The sequence below is a fragment of the Gopherus flavomarginatus genome, chromosome 5 (assembly GCF_025201925.1).
Source record: "Gopherus flavomarginatus isolate rGopFla2 chromosome 5, rGopFla2.mat.asm, whole genome shotgun sequence".
NCBI lineage: Eukaryota > Metazoa > Chordata > Testudines > Testudinidae > Gopherus > Gopherus flavomarginatus.
In genome coordinates, this window is record NC_066621.1 from 112,387,574 (window position 1) to 112,411,963 (window position 24,390).

Genomic DNA, 24,390 nt, shown 5'->3' on the forward strand with positions numbered 1-24,390 from the left:
CTTTCAGGCTCTGGCTGGTTATCAGGATGAGGTGTGAAATAGACGCCAAGAGGCATCTCTTAATATTGGTGGTCCTCTCCAACTGCAAAGGATAGGCACCATTTGTCAACTCTGCATTTTCAGGAGAAAGCAAAATGCTGAAAGTTAAAAAAATAAAACCAAAGTTGTATGGATTATTATGACAATAGGATCATAATTCTGCTTACAGTCACACCCTTGTCTCTTCTAATTATCAAAAGAATTAATCTTCACTTATGTAAGAAGGGCGTTGTCATGCTCCTTAACCCACATATGTTTGTATTTGCTATGATTAACATTTCTCTGATTTCCCACTGCTCATGGACTCCCCTGCTCATTGTGTTCTACAACACTGAAAAGTAGCTTTTTTTAAAATTATGTTCCAATTTAAACTTCTCTTTATGCTGAAATTTTATTCAGTTGGTGTTCTTTTTATGTGCCCACAGGCAGTACAGTTTGAGAATGGATTAACTTACTGCATGTTGAGAGCAACCATGCTATCACCATAAAGCCTGAAATTTATGAGGCTATAGCCAATTAATTACTTTCAGTCAGGATATTCAGATTTAGTCTTCAATTAGCAGATGTAAACAGGCTTGGTGCATCATTGTATCAATAAAAGCTGTTTCGGTTTAGGAAGTCGGCCCCTTAACTACTGAGTTCTGGCTCCTGGCCAGCTAGATGATGGCTTAATGGCAGTGCTACGTGCAGAGCGTGAGGGTATCGGCAATCAGACACAAACTTTACTCCCGAGTACACTTCACAGAGAGACTGCTGAGGAAAGGAAACACACACTTACAGTACATACATACAGTCAATGCACTTCTCATTTCTGATTCTTATTGAAAGCCCTCCTTCCTTCCCGCACTTTCATTTCCTATATATTCTTTTAATGCTAGATACCAAAAGAGACACTATGGTCTAAATAGATTTTCAGAACATTTCTACTTGTACTTTAAACCTCTATCTCCTCCCCCACCCCATCATCCAACCTCCCCATACTATTACATTTTTTTATTGTCCAGAAACAAACCTGGGATGAACTATTCTAACTAGAAAGCATCAAACATTCAATACAGACTACTTTGTAATGAGCCACAAGAGAGACCGTGACCAAGAGCTCAACTTTGTAGAAAAACAAGTTCATAAATGCAAGCTCATTAAGGAAAATTGTAAAGAGTCTCCCCTTAAGTTCAGTTGTCAATGGGGAATAAAGGCATGGAAAGCAGAAAATAAATCTCCTTAAAGTTTTTAATCAAGTGGTTTTATATATCATGGGGGATAATGTCATGGATCCTTAAATTCCCTGTCACCACTTGGATCTTTATCATTTTGTTTTTAATCACCCAGAGAAATATTGACAGAGACATTGATATACCAAGAAATGCCTTCCCCAGAAACAATTAAAGTAATTGCATATATTTTAGTCTCTGTTCGAGAACATCAATATAGAGCTTCATCATAGATTTAATGGAAGCAAAACCTAAATGGGAATTTTGCCTGTGTTAGGACTGCAAGATCAAGCCTGTATCCCTTTTTGACTTATGGACGCTGTGGGAAATGGTAATACTGCCTGGAGGACTTTCAATGTGGTGTACTGTATGCATAAATAAGCCATCTTTGCATTACCCCAATTCAGTGCTGCTGAGTGGACCTTGGGCTCAGGCTACTCCAACTTACAACAGCTGCCCCAGCGTCATATTGCAGACCAGACCCTCTCACAATACTGAGTCTATGGCTACTGACCTTTCTGCCCAGGCACCTCTCTTTCTTGCCCCCACCTTGCCTCCTATGACAGGGCTTCTGAGTGAAGGCAATGTAGGGCTACTTGCACTGATCCTATGCTGCTTCTGCACCTGAGGAATTTTTCCTGTCGCTGGCAGCACAGTTACAATCCCTGTATATGGGGCCAGAGCAGTTAGTGGAATTTAAAAATCATACAATTAAATGTGGAGGGAACCTCAAAACTCATCTGTGTTTCATCCCAGAATTCTCAGGGCCATCTTGGCTTCTGAAGCTATGCAAACACTACTGAGCAGCATGAACACAGCTGAATGGCACACAAATGTTTATCACAGCAGTACCACTAAATTAAAGCTAATTGATGAGACCAGTTATCCCTGCTGTAAATTTGGAATAAAGCTAATTCTACATTTTCGAAAGTCAACTAGCTAAGAGTACATTCATGCCTGCACTGATTTGTGCATAAACAGACATTTATGGGTAAAACCTATTAAAGTTACCAGTGATAAATTACCCTCAGAAATAATTTATGTTGTGCTCTCAATAATGGACGAATTTTAGTCTTTCAGCTCTAAGACCTTTTCTGTAGATACTATTAGAGTTAAAGCAGTACAATCCCTCCTAGTGTAAACACAGTTATACCAGTATAAATGCACTTGTAGCAGTACAGCTTATCCCCATATGGTACAGGGAATAAGCTATTTCAGTATAAGGCACTGTTATGCAGCAGAATTCTGAATTAAACACCTCAGGAATGGAGGTTTTTTGTAATTCTGAAATGTTCATAACTCTGAACAAAACATTATGGTTGTTCTTACAATTGAACATTGACTTAATATAGCTTTGAAACTTCACTGTGCAGAAGAAAAATGATGATGTTTTCCCTTTCTTTTTTCAGTAGTTTCTATTTAATTACGTTAAGTACTATACCGTATTTGTTTCTTTTTTTGGTCTCTGCTGCTGCCTGATTGTATACTTCCGGTTCCAAATAAGGTGTGTGGTTGACTGGTCAGTTCGTAACTCTGAGGTTCTACTGTACTGGCATAACTGCATCCACACTAGGGTTAGACTAGACAAAAAAAACCCACTGAACAAACCACCACCTCCCTGCAATGAACACTTGTCTACACATTTTTATACTAGTACCAGGACTTAAAAAAAATCCAGTGCAAAACAAACAAACCCTCAGCATGCAGCACTACATTAACTATACTTTGTACTTTTGCATTTTGTATCTGGAGATCAACATGATTCAGAAAGGCTGTTAACCCATTATCATTTTCATTTTACAGGTGGGGAAACCAGGTCCCAGAGAAGTTAAGCAGCTGCCCAAATTCACGCTGCAAGCCAGCTTCAGAGTCCAGAATTGAACATAGGTTGCCGATTCCCACATGACAGCAAGAACTGATACTCCATGAATTCTGGCTGCATACCTACACTAGAAAATAAAAGCCTTGGTAATTTACTAGGTGGGACAGCAGCAGGGTAAGTACCAATGTGGCATGACACCCATGCTAGCCAAACTGTTTCTGCTCCATTTCACTGTCTTCTGGATTCTTACACAATGGTTCCAAATACTCCTTTCTGTAATTATGGCTGTGGGAGGTTTTCAGAGAGCAAATTTCTCTGTACGGGTTCAGGAATCTACCAGGCAGAGTAACCTGCAGGATCAGGGCTTCAATGGGACTGCCCATGTGCTTAAAATTAAGTACACAAGCATGTCTGAAGGTTCGATGCCTATGGGTATGTCTCGCATTTTGGAGGCTGCAAGAGCAAGCCTCCCAGTCCAGGCCAGAGACTCAAGCTAGTGGGGCCCATGCTAGCATTCTAGAAATAGCCGTAGACAGCACCTCCCTCCCTGGGGCTTCAGAGCCCAAGCTCTATCTCAAGATACAACTTCAAAGCACAATCTACACGACTATTTTTAGAGGACTAGCATGAGCCCCGCTAGCCCAAGTGGTGTAAGATAAATAATAATCAATCACTTTTATCCAGGAAAAGCAATGAAACAGACAAAGAACTACGGGTCAGCAAATACACAAAAACTGAGAAAAAGAGCAGAACAAACGTTTCTCTAATCCAGGAGTTCTCAAATTAGGGGTCGTGACCCCTCAGGGGATCACAAGGTGGTTACATGGGGGTCACGAGCTCATGGCCCCATGAGGCTGACAGCCCTGAGCCCCTATTAAATTAAATCCCTCCCGTTCTTAATTTAAAAGGGAGGAGGTCACTGTGTGAAAGTGGTCACTAATACAAAAAGTTTGTAAACCACTGCTTTAATCATTTACAGTCTTTCTAGTTATTGTGTTAAATTAGTATATTTTTAAAAATCAGAAGTGTGCTTAAGTTGACACTGTCTGTTTAACTTAGGAGCCTAAATTTGAATTTAGATGTTTAATGTTAAATGTGCAACCTTGACATTCATTCATATTCATATACCTGGCCAGCAGGACTGGCATTGCTAATTCTCTTCTTCCTCCTCCTGTGAAAACACAGTCTGTAAAATATTTAACCACTCAGTGACCTTTCCTGTTGGCCTGGTTCAGCAGCCATGTACATGCTTCACAGGCATGGCGCAGACAGAGGAAGACAGATGAAAAGCTAATCCATTAAGGAAAGGGAAGTAATGGTGAATTCTGGAAAGAACAAAGTTCAATATAGCCTAGGGGAGCCTGTTCTATTTATATCCACCAGCTGGCAGAAAGTGATTTACATGCCTTAGGGTGAGGACACATTATAGCACTTCAACTGCAGCCACTGCCGCCTCCTCCTCCTCCTCCTCCAAATCCCTTCTCAAAACTCACTTCTACCAGGATGCCTACAACAAATTAGACACCACCAGCCAGGTTGAGCAGCCATTGATATTTGTTTCATTAATATAAATCAAAGTGTGCATGTGTGTATATATATATTTTTTCTGATTGTTCCCTCCCATGCGTGCCAGCCCCTCACCTCTATGAGCTGCTTGTTTTCTTGGCTCCAGTCCTGCAATGTGCTCTGCTCGGGCAGACCCCTGCTCCCACATGAAGTCAATGAGGCTGTATGTGGGTGCAAGGGTCCACCCACATGGAGCTCATTGGATGATCAGAGCCTTAGATTGTAAACTAATTAGATGAGGGACTATCTTCCGCTGTGTTTGGACAGCACCTAGCATACTGTGGGCACTACTGGAATAAATGCTATTACTAATTTTAATGTGAGATGTGCTTGCTACAAGGCACTGTCAAGTACACATCCTGATGCAAAGACAGTGAGAAATTATTTGGATTGCAGTGGCACCCAGAAGAAATTAGGGCTCACTGTACATACGTACAAAACAAAAATCCACCCACCCATCCTCTCAGATGGTCCCCGCTTAAAACCTAAGCAGGACAAGTGGTGGATACAAACACATTGGGGAGAGCGCTGGGGAAACAGTGCAAGATTTTGCTCATAACTTATTTAAGGCCCCCAATCCAGAAAACCATCCTTATTCAGCAAGATACTTAAGAACATGCTTCAGTCCCATTGATTTTAAAAAGAGAGAGAGTCTTTGAGCATATGCTTAAGTGCTTTGCTGAATTAGGCTGAACCTTTTAAAAATATTTCTTTATTGATTTTTTTTCAGAAACATTCAAATCCAAACAAAACCAATCCACTACAATAAGCAAGATTTTTAAATTGATACAACAATCATTACTGACTCCAGGACAGAGGAATGAAAACACACTGTTTTTAAAACAAAACCCAGAAAAGGGCTAGTACATGACCTTAAAATCAGTATATACTATATAAGTTACAAATGTAATTTAATCCTTTTGCTACTAAGAAGCATGCAAAACTATTTCTGTGTGTTCACTGTAAGATTTAATTAAACTCCTAATTCAAGCATGCAGAGTTTTGTATCAGAGCAGATTTTTATTTTCAGAACTGTGGCAAGGTCTTTGCACATATTAGGCCAATATTTCTGTAATTTGTGCCAAGTAAAAGTTAAGGAGGACAGCGTAGTTAGATGCTGATTTGGTGGCATCTCTAGCATTCACAATGCTTAACATTTACTTGCTTTACGGGGCTTGAGGTCTTCAAACCACAATTTGAAGACTTCAATAACTCGGACATAGGTTAGGGGTTTGTTATAGAAGTGGATGGGTAGGGTTCTGTGGCCTGCTTTGTGCAGGAGGTCAGACTAGATGATCACATTGGTCCCTTCTGACCCTAAAGTCTATGAGTCTATGACATTTTGGTGCCCAGTATAATCTGTTTCAGATTTTGGTTTTGAATCATCATAGTGACAGAATTGCTTGCATTAATTACCTTCTAATAATTGTTTTGCCTGGCATCATTTCTTTGTTTAATAATCTTATCAGAATACAGTGAGATAGAAAACTATTACAAAGAAAAGCTCCAACCCCCTTCTCCCTCACCCCCCCCCACCCCCCACAGTGCGGGAATGGAGGTAGGAGAAATGGGGCTTAAGGCTCTGCCAAATTGCTTGAGGGAACACAGTCAGAGATGGTTTGGTGACAAAATGCCATGGCTGTGATCCATTTAGACAGAAGGATGTAGTCTGTTTTGCATGAGCTGCCTTCGTCTTTTCCCTTCCTTCATTGTTTTTCTGTCTAATAGAAAAGATGAGCTACTTCTGGCCTACTCCCTTCCACATTTATTTAAAAGTCACATAGCAATGTTATGTGTAAACCAAAACCATTTCCAAGGTATCATACAACAACATATCCTGTAGCGACAGAGCAATTATTCACCCTGAAACCTGTTAAGGCATGTGCTTGCGATGAGCCATCCACCACCTAGAGCACACAGGGACTGAAAGCAGTTTCAATACTTTTCTAAAGACAAGACTCCTCTTTTGATCCATTAAAACTTTTTCACTGAAGCTTAGAGAGAGTCTTGTCCTGCTAATGACTTGCTAACATTGCTGTTTTAGTCTTACACTTGATCACAGAAGGATTATGGTCATGCTAAATACAAGCCAGGTCTGTGACACTCACTCTTGTTGGTATACACACCTCTCTCCAGGAATATAAAGCTGGTAACTGTTACTTGCAGAGATCCCTTACTGAGTTGCTTATTCTCACAGGCTGCCTATTGTAATGTGAGTGTCACAGCAGACCAGGCAGCATTTAACTGGCAACTTGCCACTGCCTATTATGGTGTGGGGAAGGGAAACCTCAATCAAGTAAAAAGCATGGACACATACTTTAAAAAAAAGCCTCTAGTGTCTGTTGTTCAAAAGACCTCTATGAAAGTGTGTAACAAATCAGTGCCTACCAATTATGTCCTTATCTGCTTAAGAAAGACTGACTTAATATAATCACCACTGTATCCATGTTTGGACTGTGTGGTGTTCTCCTTTCTCCCTCCTACTCCCCACCCCCATTTTGAAGGGGAATTTATTTCATAGCAAAGTGAGGAATGACTATGGCTAGAATTTGTCTCTGTGCTCAGGCATTATGAAGAGTCCCCACAAAGGCCCTGTCTTGATGGGTAAAAAGTGTTTTCTTCAATTGTGTGAACTCAATCAAGTTAACTTAACATGGTTGAGAAGGGAGGTTGCAGGCTAGCATGTTTGAAGCCATGTTCAGCTGGCCATCTTGTGTTCTAAGGGGGAATGTAGACTACAGCAGCACCAGTTAACACAGCCTCAAGTGTTATAACTGGCATCCTAACAAAGCTTTTCAGGCATGTTAGCTAGCTCAGTTAACGTAACTGAAAAAAAAGTTACCATTTTTGCCCATCAGAACTTCTCCATTGCTCTGCCAGAGCCTTGACCTGCAACACCCCTGCTCTGGCTGCTCAGCAGAGGGTAGGTCTACATTACAGAACCTATACTGGCATAGTCATGTTTGCACAGCTATGCCAGCATATCGCCCCCCCCCCCCCCCCCCGAGTGTAGATGCAGCCTACATTGACAGGAGCTTTTCCTGTTGGTGTAGGAAAACCAGCTTCCTAAATGACATTAGCTAAGTTGACAGAAGCACTCTTTCATCAGCATAGATGTGCCTACTCTGGGGGTTTTGTCAGAATAGCTATGTTGGTCAGGGGGATGGTTTTTTCATATCCCTGACTGACACAGCTATACCAACATAATTTTTAAGTATAGACCAAACCAGAGCCTGGTAATCATGTCTGACTATACCAGGATAAGAGCTCAATCCTGCAACTGGATTCATGAGAGCAACCTTTAGCATCAATGGGGCTCTGAACAAGCACATGGGTCCATCCAGGAGGGACGGATTGCAGGATCAGGGCCTCAACCTCTGCCAGACTTTAGGATGAAATCCCCATCATTATTTTCACTTGTGCATTATGTAAAATGTGAACCCTTATGATGAGTTGATGTGATAATGTCATGCATAAAATCTCTGCACCAGCAAACCACCATTCATGTGAATTTTGATGGGGGTGGGGAAGGGAAATGTCTTTATTACCTTGTGGAATCAACTCCTTTAGTAAATGTCACCAGAGTAAATTGTTAACTTAATTAGGCATAAGGAATTCCTTATGCCAGCAAACAGCTTTACTTTGCAGTATATGTGCTCTCCTACCTCAGTGTAATGAACATCCATGCATTTTCAGTTCATTGCAGCTGAATGCTAAGGAGATTCATATATGAGAGTTATTAAACGTACTGCATAGAAATATTAACAGCTAAGGGAAAATTATCTCATTGCATGGAGAAATGCACAGTTGTGGAATGGTGTGGGGTCAGGAAAGTCTACAAGGCGAATCTTGCAGAGTTTCCAGAAAATTATGGATGCATCTGAGGATGCAGAAGGGGTGAGACATGCTGCCATGCAATCCCACAGACTCTGTAAATCCACAGGAAAGATTCCTCTCACTTCTGTAGCTGTTCAGGCCGACAGCTCTACTGCTCTTGTTCCACAGGAGCGATGCTGCCAACTAGCAGGCTAAATGCACCTTCACAAAAAAGCAAGTCTTCGATGGAGTTTCAGGCATGGATACTTCAGGCTTGTTTATGGTGTAGCTGCTATGCTGGGATGTAACATCAGTGCACCACTATATAGGGCAGCTTGTACTGATGCGACTAATCCTAGCTTGAAACATGGCAGATGGTGAGACATCTGAAATCCAGTCATGGGCCACTTTCTGATTTTTCCATTGCCATCAATGAAAAGTGAGTAATAATATGGCTTTGCAAAAATTGTTGAGTTCCAGGCTACAATGGGATAAAATAAACTAATCCTTATATTGTATTTCCTCTGGCCCCAATTCTGCAAACTCTAATGTATGTGCACTGAGTTCCCCATAGGATATATTGACAACTCTGTTGTTTACACTTCAAGTGTTCACCAGTATTTCCCATTCCTGAATGGATTAGCTTGTTATTTATCTTCCTGTCTGTACTAGGATAGTAACGCATACGGATGGTATCTGACAAAGGCCACAGGAAAGGTCACGGAGTGGTGAAGTATTTTACAAACTTCCTTTTCACAGGAAAAGATGAATTAGTCTGCAGGATTGCTATTGCCAAGAGTCTGACCCAAAGCCACCTGAACACAACAGTGGAAAGATTCCTGACTTGAGTGGACTTTGGATCAGGCTGCAGGTACATTACATTTAGAATCTGATAGTGGTGATGCGCATGCCAAATTTTCAGTCTTGGGCTTGTAGACACTGAGGGTATGGTCTATATAGCAGATGTTAACGTCAGCTGTATAGTCGTGGCTCTAGCGCTGGGTGAGAGCTCTCCCAGTACTATAAAAACCACCTCTGTCAGGGGAATAGCTACCAGCGTTGAGAGCACGGCAGCACTGTCTACACTGCCACTTTACAGAGCTGAAACTTGCATTGTTCAGGGAAGTGTTTTTTCACACCCGAGTGAGGAAAGTTTCAGCACTGTAAGTGGCAGTGTAGACAAGCCCAAAGATCCACTGTTTATGCTTAAATGCAGATTTATAGGGCATTCAAAGGAACTATAGGTTGTAAAGTTACTCAAATGCATAATTATTTGTAGGATCAGGCCCTCTCTCGGTAACATCAAAGTCCTGCTAGGTGGAGCAGGAATCTGAGATACTGTTTGCATACTCATTTCAATGAAGAAGTGTTTTTAAAAAGTCACTGACCAGAATGAGTCAGAACAAAAATAAGAGTAAATATACCGAAGTTTATATTGTTTTAATGCTTGATTGTCAAGAAAAATATCCCCATTCCTGTGTATAATTAACCTGGCTAACTAATCTTGCTTGACAAACACAGATATAAAGAGCACTTCTGACAGTGATCCAAGGCAACTGCTCTAGGATCTCTGCCAAAGCTGAATTCCTCAGTCTGATATCATAAAATGACTTGTCTGTTGTATTTACAGTTCCAATGGCTCTGGACTCTGTTGAACACTGGGCATTCTGGCACTCATCCAGAAGAGCAGATTTGAACCTGACCATTATGCTAGAACATGTGCATTTGATTAGGAAAAAAAAGAAAAATTATGCACAGTTCTTCTGGATGGCAGTATTCATCAGACTTTCCATTGTAAGCTACTTGCAAGGCAAGCTCCTGTGCAAGTATCATAAAAATCCTTTGTAACATACAGGGCTGGCTCTAGCCATTTCGCCAGCCCAAGCATGGCGGCACGCTGCGGGGGGCGCTCTGCCACTTGCCAGTCCCGCGGCTCCGGTGGAACTCCCGCAGGCGTGCCTGCGGATGCTCCACCGGTGCCGCGGGACCAGCGGATCCTCCGCAGGGATGCCTGCGGGAGGTCCACCGGAGCCACCTGCCGCCCTCCTGGCAACCAGCAGAGCGCCCCCTGCAGCATGCCGCCCCAAGCATGCCCTTGGCGTGCTGGGGCCTGGAGCCGGCCCTGGTAACATATAAACAACTATTGTATTTCTACATCCTGTGTTCCTCTGCAATTTGATCATCAACCTACTGTTACACCGCTCCTTAGGTTTGTACCCAGAACCAGAATCTGAGGGGTTTCACTTAGCATTTTAATGTTAAACAAGGAAATTGCTGGGGGGGTTGTTTTTTTTAATAAAAGACACACACAACAATTATATTTCCTCCCCCAGAATTACAAGACTATTGATGAAAATCCTCAACCTGGGCTTCTGAAGATTCATGCATTCCTTAAATCCCTGTGATGGGCAGGAAGCGGGACAGGGGAGTTCAGCAGGCATCTCAGCAAGAAATCATTACACTGGAGGCCATGTTTCAGAAGCCACCTTAGGACTCTCAGGCCTCTGCCAGGCAGGGAGCTCTGGAAGCGATCCTCCCAGATTTGCAGCCAACACCTGCTAGCTGTGGCCATACCACCCAATCTTGGAGATTAAATAAATAAATACTTTCCCATCTGTAGGGCAAAGGTAGCATGGGCTCACAGAGGTTGGTGCTGGAGAGGATGAAGGTGCCTACTTGGACTGACTGAAGTTCTTTTAGTCATTACCTTGAATTCCCCCTTGGATGATGACATGAATGGAGAGGTTTGGAAGGGGTGGGAAGAGAGTCTACTCAGACACACAGACAAAATTGCTAGTCGTTCTCTCCTCTCTGCTATACGCTTCCCAGTGACTGCCACCCTTTATAAAGAATATGACCTGATTCTTAGAAGAGCTCAGCCCTCATTAAGACACCTAAATGAACTGCCTTGATTTTCGAAAGATGTTTCTGTGCACTTTCATTTATCCAGGGGCCTGTCTGGAAGCAGTTGGGTTCTGAGCTCTGTGTATAAAACAACGTCATTGGGTTTCTTAAATACGATTGAGTCCTTGTGATTACTTCTGGTTGCAAAATTTCCTATAGTTAGTGGAACTCACTTGCCTCTGCGAGTTCAGGCCTCCAGAGACAGTCACAGCCTCCAACACTCACACTAAGTAATGGTGGTTTCTCTGATGAAGTGCTTTCTGGTGGGATATGAAAACTTCCACCATAATTGCCTGAGTGCAAGGTGCCCAGCGCCCCACTCTGTTGAGGTGTATGCAATCTTCTGGCAGAGTGCCAGAAACTGACTAAGGAGGGGTCATGGCCAGATCAGCCAGGTGATGGTCTGATTCAGTGCCTTCCTTGGAGAGCCATTGTTGGTGGGACTCTTATGGAGCCACAGCTGTACTTTAAAGCTGCCATTCCCTGGCAAAACCAGAAGGTAAGATGGAATCACCACATGCTCTTCACCAACAGATGAACCAAAGAGCATAGCTGCCCTTGCAGCACAGAGAATGCAGGCTGTGTCTCTCTACACTAGCACTGGTTGGTGAATGAAGCTTGGGAGCACACAAAGGAATGTTCAAACAGCACACCTGCTCATTGTGAAAGGATATGCCGAACAGATCTATTGCTTTACAGTTTTAAAATGCTCCCTGTATAAAACCGAAACCAAAAAAGTAATGGCAGTAATACATCTTTCATCCATAGATCTCAACCTAAGTTTAAGTGTAGACCAAGCCCTACAAGTACGTCTACACTATGCAGATTACACCAGAATAGCTGCGGCAGCACTTTAACATGGCTTGTGTAGTCGCAGCACAGCGCTGGGACTAAAAAAAAAAAAAAAAAGCCACCTCCATGAGGGGTGTAGCTCCCAGTGCTGATGCACTGTCTATACTGGCACTTTACAGCGCTAAAACTTGCTGTGCTCAGAGGTGTGTTTTTTCACACCCCGAGCAAGAAAGCTGGAGTGCTGTAAAGTGCCAGAATAGACAAGCCCTAAAAGAACAGGTTGTTCCAAGTGTAAACTAAGAGGGCTTCTATTGGCATAACTAACTTCATTCAAAGAGGTGGTGTTCCTGCACTGATGGAAGTTATATCAGCATAGCTGGTGTGAAAAATCTGCACTCTGAGAGGCATAGCTATGCCAACCTAATCCCCTGATGTAGACAATGCTAGGTCACCCACCTCTTGGGGAAATGGCCTACCTATGCTGATGGAAGGACTTACACTCGATCTACACTGAAGTGCTACAGGGTCTGTGCTGTTGAAACAGTTTAAGCATACACAAACTCATAGTCTAAAGCAATTCCTTTCCATCAATACTCAAGGCTCATGTTTAATTGAATATGCTATAACTTTACCAATGTAAAGTTTAAGGAGTAGATTTCTAAATAATTATCAGTCCTGAGATACTTGTATTCATTTCCACAATCAGAATACTTATCCCATAGCTAAAGGTTTACATGAGGGGAAACAAAACAAAAAAACACAAATTGTTCTGGATTGTTAAACACCTTCTGTGACCCTCCCTTTCTCCCCTCCCCTCTTCACCCCCATGACTTACCCCACTCCCACAAAATGCCAGTCTTCCTAAAAAAAGAGTAATTATAACAAGTCAAACTGAAAAATGCCGAGACTGTTCATAAAAAAAAACAAAAAAAAACACCTCATGCCTAGGTTACTAAAGGTTTTTGAGCATCCAAAAACCTCAAAGCATCTCCTAATAAGGATACAATATAGTACATAGTCAAAATATATCTAGATTTAAAATAATAATAATTGTTGTCACCAAATTGTTGGTGAGTTCACCAAATCTCACAAGACAAAGCCAGATGGGCCTGATTTTGGATGGGAGACTTCCAAGACACAGCTATGTAGTGTAGGAAGCTGTGATAGTTATTATGGTGATTCAAAAGGGGGAAATCTTTCCCTCTGAGTCAACAACCCTGGATAGTGCAAGCGGGCACTGTCTTACTGAAGCTGCCATATTTCAGTGGAGATGTAGAACAATGGCTACCTGTGAGCCTCAAAAATTCCACAGCACCTTTTTTTGAGACTAGGGATGTTAGCCTATGTGTTCTTGTTAATTTCCTATTGAAATTCTCCCTGCATTTTAAATCGGATACAACATTCCTCCCTTTCAGTCCTGAACTCTTATGTAGTTTTTCTATTCACTGTTTAAAGTCTGCCACCTTCCACCCAAAAATGTTCATGGCTGAAGAGATCTATATATATAGATAGATAAGTATTTTGGCATCAAAGTGGGTTGAGTTCTCTGGAGGATACAATATGAAAGTCAGTTATTACATAAGAGTAATTACCATGATTCACAAACATTGAGGGCTGTGGGAACACCACAGATTGGTTATAAAAAATTTCCACTACTGAAGGTGAGTCCAGGAAGAACTTGCCCCGACCCTACAAGTTACATCCAGTGTGGGTCTCTTTGTGTGCAATAGGGTAAAAATTATGGTGATCCTCCTTCGTGTTTGGCTCTAGCTTTAGCACAAAAATCCCCTTTCTTCCCCCTAGTGGCCAAAAACCGCAGTACCTCACTTTCAGCATTAGTAACCGACACTAAGATCGATCACTCATCCCCTCTCTCCCAGCAAGCATTCGCGCCCCCTCCCAACACTTTCAGTTAACTTGGGTCTACTCTTGTTTAGAGCCCCAAGTCTCCTCTAAATCCAACTCTTCAACTTGATGGGACAATTTAATAAAACTACGCAAAAAAGATGCGTGTTTCAACTATTTTTGCAGATTTCAAGGTTTTCAAAAAACAACCCCCTAAAGGGGGGCAGCCTTCATGAATTATTCGCACTAAACATCCCCTGCCGAGAAACCGTAGCACTCCTATCCACATACATCCCCTTTCATTTAGTTTAAGATAATGCCGAGAGAAATTACTGCGAATTTTTGAAAAATTTTTCACAGCATACCCACACATTTGTTAGGTATCAGTTGCTTACGATCCTCCGATATCCTTCCTTCCCCACTCCACGTCCTTTACCCAATACCTTGGGGAAAACCCTGAGATAACTTTGAATATCTACCTGTCCTTAACTTTGAGCTCTTCCTTGATGTTTTAAGAATCTTACAACTTCATGTCATCAATCCTCCAACATACCTACCACAGAGATGCTGAAAGGAATATGTTTTTTAAAAAGTCGAGCAGAAGTTGTAGAGCTTAGATAATTTGCAGGCAATAGGCAAGGAAGTTTTCAACAAATAACTTCGTGCATTGTAATTCCATACAGGATCATTGGCATAGTGAAACCGACTCAAGAGAAACCAAGTTAGCGCGCTCTGACTGAACTAAATTGCATATATGCTGTTCAAACTCTACTGGGAATTGGGACTTGAAATGGCAGTTTATGCCTTCCTTTTCACGGAGCTATACCTCCTTGCTCTTAACACTAAAGCACTGGATCTTTCTTTTCATGCTTCATACCTATAATGGCGATACTAATGGTTCAATCAATCATAATATCCCCTCTTTAGTTATGAAACAGCGGATACGTGACCACTGAATTGAAACTAGTTGAAGTGAAACACTTCATCCGATAGTATTAAACAGCCAAATAAATCAAACATAGCGCAAAGTAAATGTAGATCACCCCCTCCGCGCCTTCATGTAGCTTTCCCTATCTACCTCAAAACGCCTCTGAAAGTTAGAGACAAACACAGATGGGTTAAAAAGTGCCCATATTCGAGTACTCTAGTCTGTTGTGATCTTAGTCAGCGTTCAGGGGCACTTTACCATCCCTTCCAGTTGTGTTTATAAGACAGGCACTGGTGGACAGAGTTGTAAGCAAATAAGGCTTCTCCTTTGGGTCAAATAGCAGAAAACATTCATGCTGGGACCCAGGCTTTGGTCTCCTCTCACTAGACTCTTAAGATTAAATGACTGCTTTGTAAATTTGTTTGTTTACTCAGTGTGGCCTCTACGGGTACACACGTGCATAAATTAGGGATTAAGTTTATTACATTTTATACATAACGAGCCGCCAGGCGCCTGCCTAGCAATCAACATTAATACTACAGTGACCAAGCAGACGCTCTTAGGAAAAGTAAGACGAGAGAAATCTGACAAGATAAGTCAATGTATGTCGTGTACTTACAAACTTTCTTGTTTAACACATATATTCACCCCCCCCCCCTTTACAACTAAACTTGAAGATGCTTCTATAGCTTGGCCAGTTCTGTATTACGTCTCTGGTGTACAGGATGGATCCTTATCAAGCATGACAGGAACTGTTTATAAACAACTTACTGTACTTTCAGATCTGGCAGCTAATGCACACATTGTGCTCCAAAGGGCAAATCTACAGTGTTAACTACTTGTTGCTTCAATTGGTGGGTAGGAAGAAAAATCTGGGAGCAGTCAGAGCTACAGTTCGGGAGTTTAGAAGGCTAAGGTGCTATTGCTGGGAGTTTATAGCTCAGTGGTAAAACTAGAACACGCAAATACTGAACATTTAGGAGCAACCACAAAGCCAGTGTCATTTACAAATCCAAGAAGCGATTTAACCACTCTCTTACCTTGGACCTTTCCTTGACATAGTACTTGCCCAGTCTACTTCCACAATACATCACCAGCCTGTCTATCAATGACAAGAGAAAGTTGATGGCCTCACATCCTTCCTCGGTGCCTCCGATCCACTTTATCTGGTCTCCTCTCAAATGTCTTTTGGAGATGCCATTGCTGCGGCCGGCTAGTTGACCATCCTGCAGCTCCCCGTTATAGTGCATCTGTTTCACTCGCTCCAACACACAGTCCCCTACCACCTCGCCCAGGAAATTGTCCAAGTAGCAGAAGCCGATGTCATGCAAACAGGGCACAATATAGTCGAGAGCTATCTTCTCTAGATCTAACCTCATTATAGGTCCCAGAGGCATCTTGATAAGGTCTTTTTCCCCCCAGAGTTAAGTCAAATATGCACCAAACCGGTGCTCAGTAGAGCTGGAGATGAACAATCGCGCTAGTAACTTGAGTCAACCAGCAGGTACAACTTTTTAATTTACGAAGCAAACGAGTGCAAGGTTAGTAACGAGGACAGCGTGGGAAAGTTTAGCTGCAGCAACGTCTCTCCTCGGTGGAAATTTCCAGTTCCACCCAGCCTTTGGGATACTAGATTAGACAATTAAATGCATAGCGAGTGCACTTACTACCCCGAACTGACTCCCCCTCCTACCAGCCGCACCTTTGCCGACACAGAAGTGTTTAACCAGAAGGCTGCTGATTCTGGAGCTCTTTTTTATCTGGTTGTATGTGATCCACGTGTGTGAACTCCCCCTTAGCGGCCGTAATCACTCCACCTTTTCTGGAGCTGATGAGTCCTGCAAAGTGCAAACCCCTTTCGATTTATTTACCAAAGCAGCGGATGCCCCCTTTCTGATAATACGTCTGCTACGTGCAGAATGTGTTCTTACTCAGCAGCGATCAGCACGTGGGTGGAGCCCTGTCCCAGGGACATGCTCTCCCCTTCCCCACTCTCATTCGAGTCAGGACTTACCTAGCCAATCAGTTGGCCGAGTGGGCGTGGCCTCCTCCAGAACGACCAACCCCCAACGAGTTACACGAGTTCAGCCCTTCAAAGGCTACACAGCGGGGATCGAATGACGAGGGCGGGGGGATTTCCACGAGTGTAAAGGAGGTGTGTTTTGTGGTTTAGCAGGCCCCACCCCAAACCCCGGGGGGGGCGTGGTCTCCGCCATTGAGGAATTCTCCCTCAGCATGTACGCAGCTACTACAGTCACATACTACAAGGCAATGTAAACAAATGGTGCTGAAAGATTAAGTGCTAATCGACCTGCTCGTGGCAATTATCTTAACTTAATAATACAGGCTGGCAGAAGAGTTTGCAAGGGTTTATAGTATTTTTCCGGGAGGGAGGAGACACCCCTCAACCCACACACCTTTACATACACACTACCACTAGATGATTTAAAGTTACTTTAAAAAACAAACGTGCTCCAAGTCTTATTTATCTGGAGACAGACTCCCTCATTCCCGAATCAGTTTGTAAAAGTAGCTCCTTGTGATAAACGCTCTTATGTGGTTTAATGAGATGTTTAAAACTAAAGATCTCATTCTTTTCTTGTTTTAAACTGTCCGTCATTTAAATTGTCCCCCGAAATAATAGAAATGCCAGTTTCACCATCGGAACAACCTAGTACAGTTTTTTGGGGTAGGAAAATTTAATGGAAGTTAAAAGTTTGTTTAAGAACCTCGTCTATACTTTCCCCAATTTACTGAAAAGGCTTCCTTGGTTTACTCTGTGTTGTGGCATGAAGTGCATGGGATTTTGACAGTTTCTGGAAGTAACAGCATGTGATAAATTCAGTCTGATACGTAGAGCTTTAATTTTCACTTTTAAGAAACAACCCAGCAATGTTGTAGCTACGGTAACCACTTCATTGTAAGATTTTCACATCCCCCTCCAGTTATCAACTATACCACCATATGCGTTACCTGACAAGTATTTAATCCCTACTCGTTTATAAATTGTATTCTAATGAAAACTAGTTTATGAGGCGGGACAAATAAAGACTCGCTTAACAAAGTCCATTACCACTCAGCGTGCCTAGGCTTTGCTAAAAATCTTAATGTAAGATGTTGTGTGCATTTAACGCAGACTAGAAACTGAGGGGCGAAGCGGGGTACCTTAAAACAAGTCATCATCACTGCAGTTACTAACCTTATGTCTTCCTCTAATTTTGTAATTCCCAAGTTTCCCATCTGCGTACATGATGAGTTTATCCATTCTGGACAGAAGATAGCCTATATTTTCACATCCTTCTTCATTGCCCTCCACCCACAATATCTTGTCCCCGCGAATAGCCTTAGTGCTGCCTGATTTCTGACTTGCCACCTCTCCATCCTGGAATTTGTCACTCAGGTGCAGAGCTTTGACTTCTTGCAAGACTTTGTCTCCAATTTTGTGTCCCAGGAAATTGTCTACTATGCACAAGCCGTAGGAGTTCATGCAGGGCACTATATACTGTACCACTAGTTTCTGGCCACTTCTGTGTTCTTTAGGAGGAGCTCTCTTATGGGAGGTGAGATTCAGCGCGCGCGCTCTGGCACTGGGCTCTCCTGCTTTCACTGGGCAAGTGCCTCCTCCTGTGCATCTCGACGGATCAACTTGCTGCGCCTCACTCCTGCCCTGGGCATTTTCGCTGCTCTCGGGGTTATCTGCATTGATCAGAATCGTTTTCATGCTGGCTACCGATTCGCAACTGCTATTGCCTACTGGCGGCTCGGCTCCCCAGCTCGTTGCCATTTGCAGTGCGGTCCTCCCCGTCCCCATGCATTGCTCACATGCTGCTGCTAGCCCTTGAGCCGTGCGAAGGAATGGGAAATGCCATGTTCCACCAACAGGATGCTACAGAGGACAAGCCGCCGGGCGGGAGCGTGCACACGTACCGGCGGGAGCGCGCAGGTTCATCCGCCTCCTCCTCCCTGCCGTGCCACCGCCTCCATCCCTGGGGGACAGGGGCTGGGAACATGCCAGTTCCTGCGAAGCGCACGAAGGCTGAACGTGCAGAACGCAGCAGGAGCCCCCGCCTGCAAGGTGCGTGTCCTCCCAGCTGAAGGACACCAGTGATTGCCCAGGGGACAAGCTGAGTGTGGTTCATTTTTGACCTAACCTCCCAAATTAGACCATTAAAAGCAGACAGGGGAAACAATCCAGAGACCTCAATGCAGCTTTAAGTAGGAGGGCTGAACAAACCTGGATCTAGTTACTGGAGCTTGCTGGGTCCCAGCAAAATGTTGGCCATAAAGACCCTGATTTTAGGGCCTTAGAAAAGTCTAGCCTCTCCTGCACCAAAAAATTCTAGACTCATAGACTTTAAGGTCAGAAGGGACCGTTATGATCACCTAGTCTGACCTCCTGCACAATGCAGGCCACAGAATCGCACCCACCCACTCTTGTAACAAGCCCCTAACCTATGTCCGAGTTATTGAAGTCCTCAAATCCTGGTTTAAAGACCTCAAGGTGCAGAGAACCTTCCAGTAAGTGACCCGTGCCCCATGCTGCAGAGGAAGGTGAAAGACCTCCAGGGCCTCCGCCATTCTGCCCTGGAGGAAAATTCCTTTCTGAGTTTGGCACAGGACTGCCGCAACCCCCTCCCCCAATCCACACCTGGCTCCACAGGGATCTTGCCAATTTTTGGCATCAACTGCCCAAATAGATAACTGTAGCTGCCTCAGGCACCACCAAGAATATCCTGCTCCCATGCATGCTGGAACATGACAGGTGAAAAACCCCAGATTCAACACCTAGATCCAGTCAGATCCAGGTAATTTTTGCCTCTGAATCCCTAAATTCCCTTCTCACTGAAAAAAAAATCTGATGCAATCTGGTCCAACAGGAGTGGAAGAACCTGGCTTATGCCAGTTTATAATCTACATAGAGAAAAAATGCAGCAGCTCTTATACATCAAAAATTCTAGACCTTGTTGCAAAATGGTGCAGCAGGACAATAAAAATATGTATCCAACATCTGGATTCTGCTTGGTCCAATTAGTTTTTATCTGAAACCCAAGAATTCTATCAGCTACACCAAAAAGTGCACCTGCTAAAATTCCACGACAACAATCCAGACCCCAAAGCATGCTGCATTCTATCTTATTTATTTTACAGGTAGCATTTGCAACAACAAATGCCATAGTTTAAGGGTATGTCTACATCTACAATTTTGCAGCGCTGGTTGTTACAGCTGTATTAGTACAGCTGTATAGGGCCAGCGCTGCAGAGTGGCCACACTTACAGCAACCAGCACTGCAAGTGGTGTCAGATGTGGCCATGCTGCAGCGCTGTTGCACACCGCGGGGAAGGAGACCTGCTTGGAGGGGGGGTCGGGGAACGCCAGAGCACACCGCGGGGCTGGATACCTGCTTGGAGGGGGGGTCGGGGAACGCCAGAGCACACCACGGGGAAGGATACCTGCTTGGAGGGGGAGTCAGGGAACGCCAGAGCACACCGCGGGGAAGGGACCTGTTTGGAGGGGGGGTCGGGGAACGCCAGAGCACACCGCGGGGAAGGAGACCTGCTTGGAGGGGGGGTCGGGGAACGCCAGAGCACACCGCGGGGCTGGATACCTGCTTGGAGGGGGGGTCGGGGAACGCCAGAGCACACCGCGGGGAAGGAGACCTGCTTGGAGGGGGAGTCGGGGAACGCCAGAGCAAACCGCGGGGAAGGAGACCTGCTTGGAGGGGGGTTCGGGGAACGCCAGAGCAAACTGCGGGGAAGGAGACCTGCTTGGATGGGGGGTCGGGGAACGCCAGAGCACACCACGGGGCTGGATACCTGCTTGGAGGGGGGGTCGGGGAACGCCAGAGCACACCGCGGGGAAGGAGACCTGCTTGGAGGGCAGTGGAGTTTGCTTGATTACCAGAGAGGCTTCCTCAGGTATGCTGGGATACCTGCTTATTCCACGGAGGTCAACAAAAACACTGGTGAGTGTCTACACCTGATGACCAGCGCTGGATCACCAGCGCTGGATGCTCTACACCCGAGGCACGACCGGGTGTACGGCCAGCACTGCAAACAGGGAGTTGCAGCGCTGGTAATGCCCTGCAGGTGTGTACACATCCTAAGTTGCAGCGCTGTAACCCCCTCACCAGCGCTGCAACTTTGTAGTGTAGACAAGGCCTAAGTTGCAAACACATTTCCATTACAGCTAAGCTATAGGACCAAATACTAGCACATGTGTGCAGGAAGGATGTACATTTTCACCTGCTGTTCAAGCCCTGTGCAAGGAATAATCTTAGCACCCCAAGGGATGTAAATTGCCCTAAAGTGGAGAGAAACTGGGACCATGACCCTATAACCCACCTGCACAAGTCCACACAACAAGCCCAGCCCATTGAGGAGCAAGTTGTACCAACCCAAGGAACAATGTAGCACATGTTTATCCCCTGCAGAATGGGGAGCACCCAACGAGATTTTGCTTCCTGAAGCACCTTGCCTCACCTGCTGGAGCTGCTTCACACAACCCCCTAGTCCATGGCAAAATACCACAGTATAGCCAATAATGATGTTACAAATGTAGCAAAGTAAAGATATGCGAAGCTAGGCTTATTAATAAATGGCATCTCAACATCTGGATGTACAAAAAGCCTTATTCATAATTGTTGTGTTTCATAGGCTTGACAGATGCCACATTTTAAAAAGAAAACTTGTCTTTCAATGATATATGAACTGCCCCTCTGCCATCATACATCTTCATTTTTGAAAGATTCTGTTTAATTCTCAATTAGAAGCCCTGGGGGTATAAGCTTATTGCTTACATTTACCTTTGCAGTAGTTTCTCTGTAATACAGATAGTAAAATGTGAGTTGATAGGATGCTATTAATGGCTCTTGTTTGGGATGACTTGCATAACTCATTAGTACCAGTAAGAGCCTGTATACTACATTATACATATCATTGTGTAGTTTAATGCCACATGTTTTACGGATTCACTATCTTAAAATAGAGAGTTTTAAAGATTTTGCTAGCTTATTTTTCATCTCCTCCTTTAAAGCCTAGCTATTTTAATTCCATGGGTCCAATTGCCTTAGAAAGCATGCAATTTTTAATACATCATAATCTGATTTTAAAGTGTGCTACCTCTTGATCCAATTGGACTAAAAAGAAGGACCCTAAAAATCTTAAGCACCGACTGCACTAGGAAAAGTTTCTAAACATCTCCCACTATTGTTAATACCACTTCATCAAGTACTAGGAACAGTAGGAGGCCTAGTATAGACAGTTTCTTGACTTCCACCACTGTTTTTAACATGTCCTAACACTGCTAAACCCAGATCTAATTGACACACAGTGGCTTTGTTCAGACTAGGTTTTGGAAGGTGTTTGTCAGCCAATATGTTAACAGCCTAGTATAGGCTGTAACTCCCCCAGTTTAACAGTGTTAAAGGCACACTGCCCTGTGAAGATGGGTTAGTGAACTGCCTCCTGTAAACACCTTTCAAATCCTATTCTAGACAAAGCCAATGTTAAAGGCTTTGTCAGCTCATCTGCTCTAGGGCTCCTGATATTGCTAGTGGCAATGGAGCTGAACCAGTGTCAGCAACAGTGGGAAAATTTCTAAGAATTGACACTGGTTCTGGTGAAAACATGGCCGTAGACATGTGAGATTCCTAGTTGTCTAATGGGATTAAGCAACCATATCTTGTTTCAATAGCCCATAAACTATTGAACCTTAAACTTGCTGCATGTTCAGGACCAAATGTTACCTGTTATGCACCTCATGAGAGGACTGGACTTTTGTGGCATGTTGTTGGCTGTTCAAAGCATCTCAGAGATTTGGACTGTTAGAAGTAGTCTTGCTGAAATAAATGCATGAGCAGAATGCAAGGGTTGCAAAGGCACTTGATAAATGCCAGTATTATATGGCTTGACAATGTATCACAGAGTTTATCACATGGATATCACCTGTCAAATATATTAGTAACCAGAAAGTGAAAATGACTATAAGGAAAAAGGGGCAGACAATTGATTTTCATTGTCTAAGATGAGAGAAGTGTATAGCATAAATAGTGAAAAACAAATTGCATTACAAAATTCTTACATTTTAATACACAGTGTTATTAGTAAAATAGGTAGAGAAATCTAGTTGTTCGCAATGTACCAGTAATTTTTAAATCAGTAATGTCCTTTTAGGAATCTGGATGAACAGACATTCAATATATGTATTTCCTTGTTTTTAAACTCATCTTTCTTGACTTGTAGTGCCAACTTAAAGAACAGCTTCCCTGTGCAAGTACTTAAATTTGAAAGGCAATAAATATAAATTTACAATAAGTCATTTTTTAATTAAGAAATGGGATTATTTTTAAACAGACCTCATCCCCACCCAAAATTATGTTCTAGTGTTTCTAAAATTAAACACTAAATCCCAGTGATACAAGTACAGATCTGCACAGAACACTGCTCTGTACTACAGATTCAGCCTGTTGTGATACATATGTCACCAATGAAGAGTCAGAAACTGTAGCTAGTTTATATGCAGCTGTCAGGGATAGGTGAGGGACGCTATTGATGTATGAACAGAGTTTAGTGGAAGTAGTATTCTATTGTTTCTTGTTTACACTTCAACATAGTCTGCAGAGGATTTTTTTTAAAATCAGATATGTCCTTTTTTGCCTTTTTAGAAGTTATAAAGAAATTCTGAAAGCTTCAGAGCCTATTTGCCTGCTTCTTAGCTTAGAAATAATAGTAGTGTCAGATCTCTTCTTCCTTTTCTATTCTGGAGGGATCTCATGGGGCCCTCAGAGTCATATATCAGCAAACTTTGAAAAGCTTACAGCGTCAAATAGCAGACCCACATGTTATCTAAAAGGTGACCTTTACTGATGGGGTGTGGGCATGGAATCTCTACCGAAGGCTTCTGTCAGGGTGTGCTCTACTCACCACTGGGTGGAGTCTCCTTTTGGCAATTAGCTTCACCCAGTTCAGCATCCCCTTTCTGGTCTTTCAACACACAGCTCTCCTCCCACTCACAAAGTCACAGTACAGCTGCTTCATGACTCATAGCCCTCCAGCCAGATCACAGTCATTTCCCAAACCAGGGGAGTCTTTTCAGGTCTTTCTGCACCAGCAGCATGTCCTCATGCCTGATGCCTTATGTTTCTCCCTCAGGGCTTGTCTACACTACTGCGCGGGATCAATCTAAGATACACAACTTCAGCTATGTGAATAGCATAGCTGAAGTCGACATACTTAGATCTATTTACTGTGGTGTCTTCACTGCGGTAAGTCGACAGCTGATGCTCTCCATTGACTCCACTTGCACCTCTCGTTCTGGTGGAGTACCGGAGTCAACAGGAGAGCACTCAGCAGTCCAGTTGGTCACATCTATACTAGACACGATAAACGGACCTGTGGTGGATCGATCGCTGCCCGCCAATCCAGCAAGTAGTATAGACAAGCCCTCAGTCTTCCTATTCACTCCCCTA

The 24,390-nt window shown here is 43.5% G+C and overlaps 1 protein-coding gene and 1 long non-coding RNA gene across 3 annotated transcripts in view; both read right to left on the minus strand.

Moving 5' to 3' along the window:
* The window catches only part of EGLN3 (egl-9 family hypoxia inducible factor 3), a 34,964-nt gene extending 16,201 nt beyond the window's left edge, over window positions 1–18,763 (minus strand). Inside the window, exon 1 of one of the 2 annotated variants that reach the window (XM_050953951.1) lies at window positions 18,123–18,763. In XM_050953951.1, the coding sequence (XP_050809908.1) occupies window positions 18,123–18,734 (612 nt within the window). In that variant the 5' untranslated portion in view covers window positions 18,735–18,763. Of the gene's footprint in view, window positions 1–15,963; window positions 16,612–18,122 lie in introns of those variants that run through there. The other variant, XM_050953952.1, reaches the window with a different exon arrangement.
* Window positions 18,764–20,117: 1,354 nt separating this feature from the next.
* On the minus strand, window positions 20,118–21,083 carry LOC127051564 (uncharacterized). Its single transcript, XR_007774517.1, has 3 exons — window positions 20,738–21,083; window positions 20,426–20,581; window positions 20,118–20,322 (listed from the first exon to the last, which is right to left on the minus strand). It is a non-coding gene; the product is annotated as an uncharacterized LOC127051564 (long non-coding RNA).
* Window positions 21,084–24,390: the final 3,307 nt, after the last annotated feature.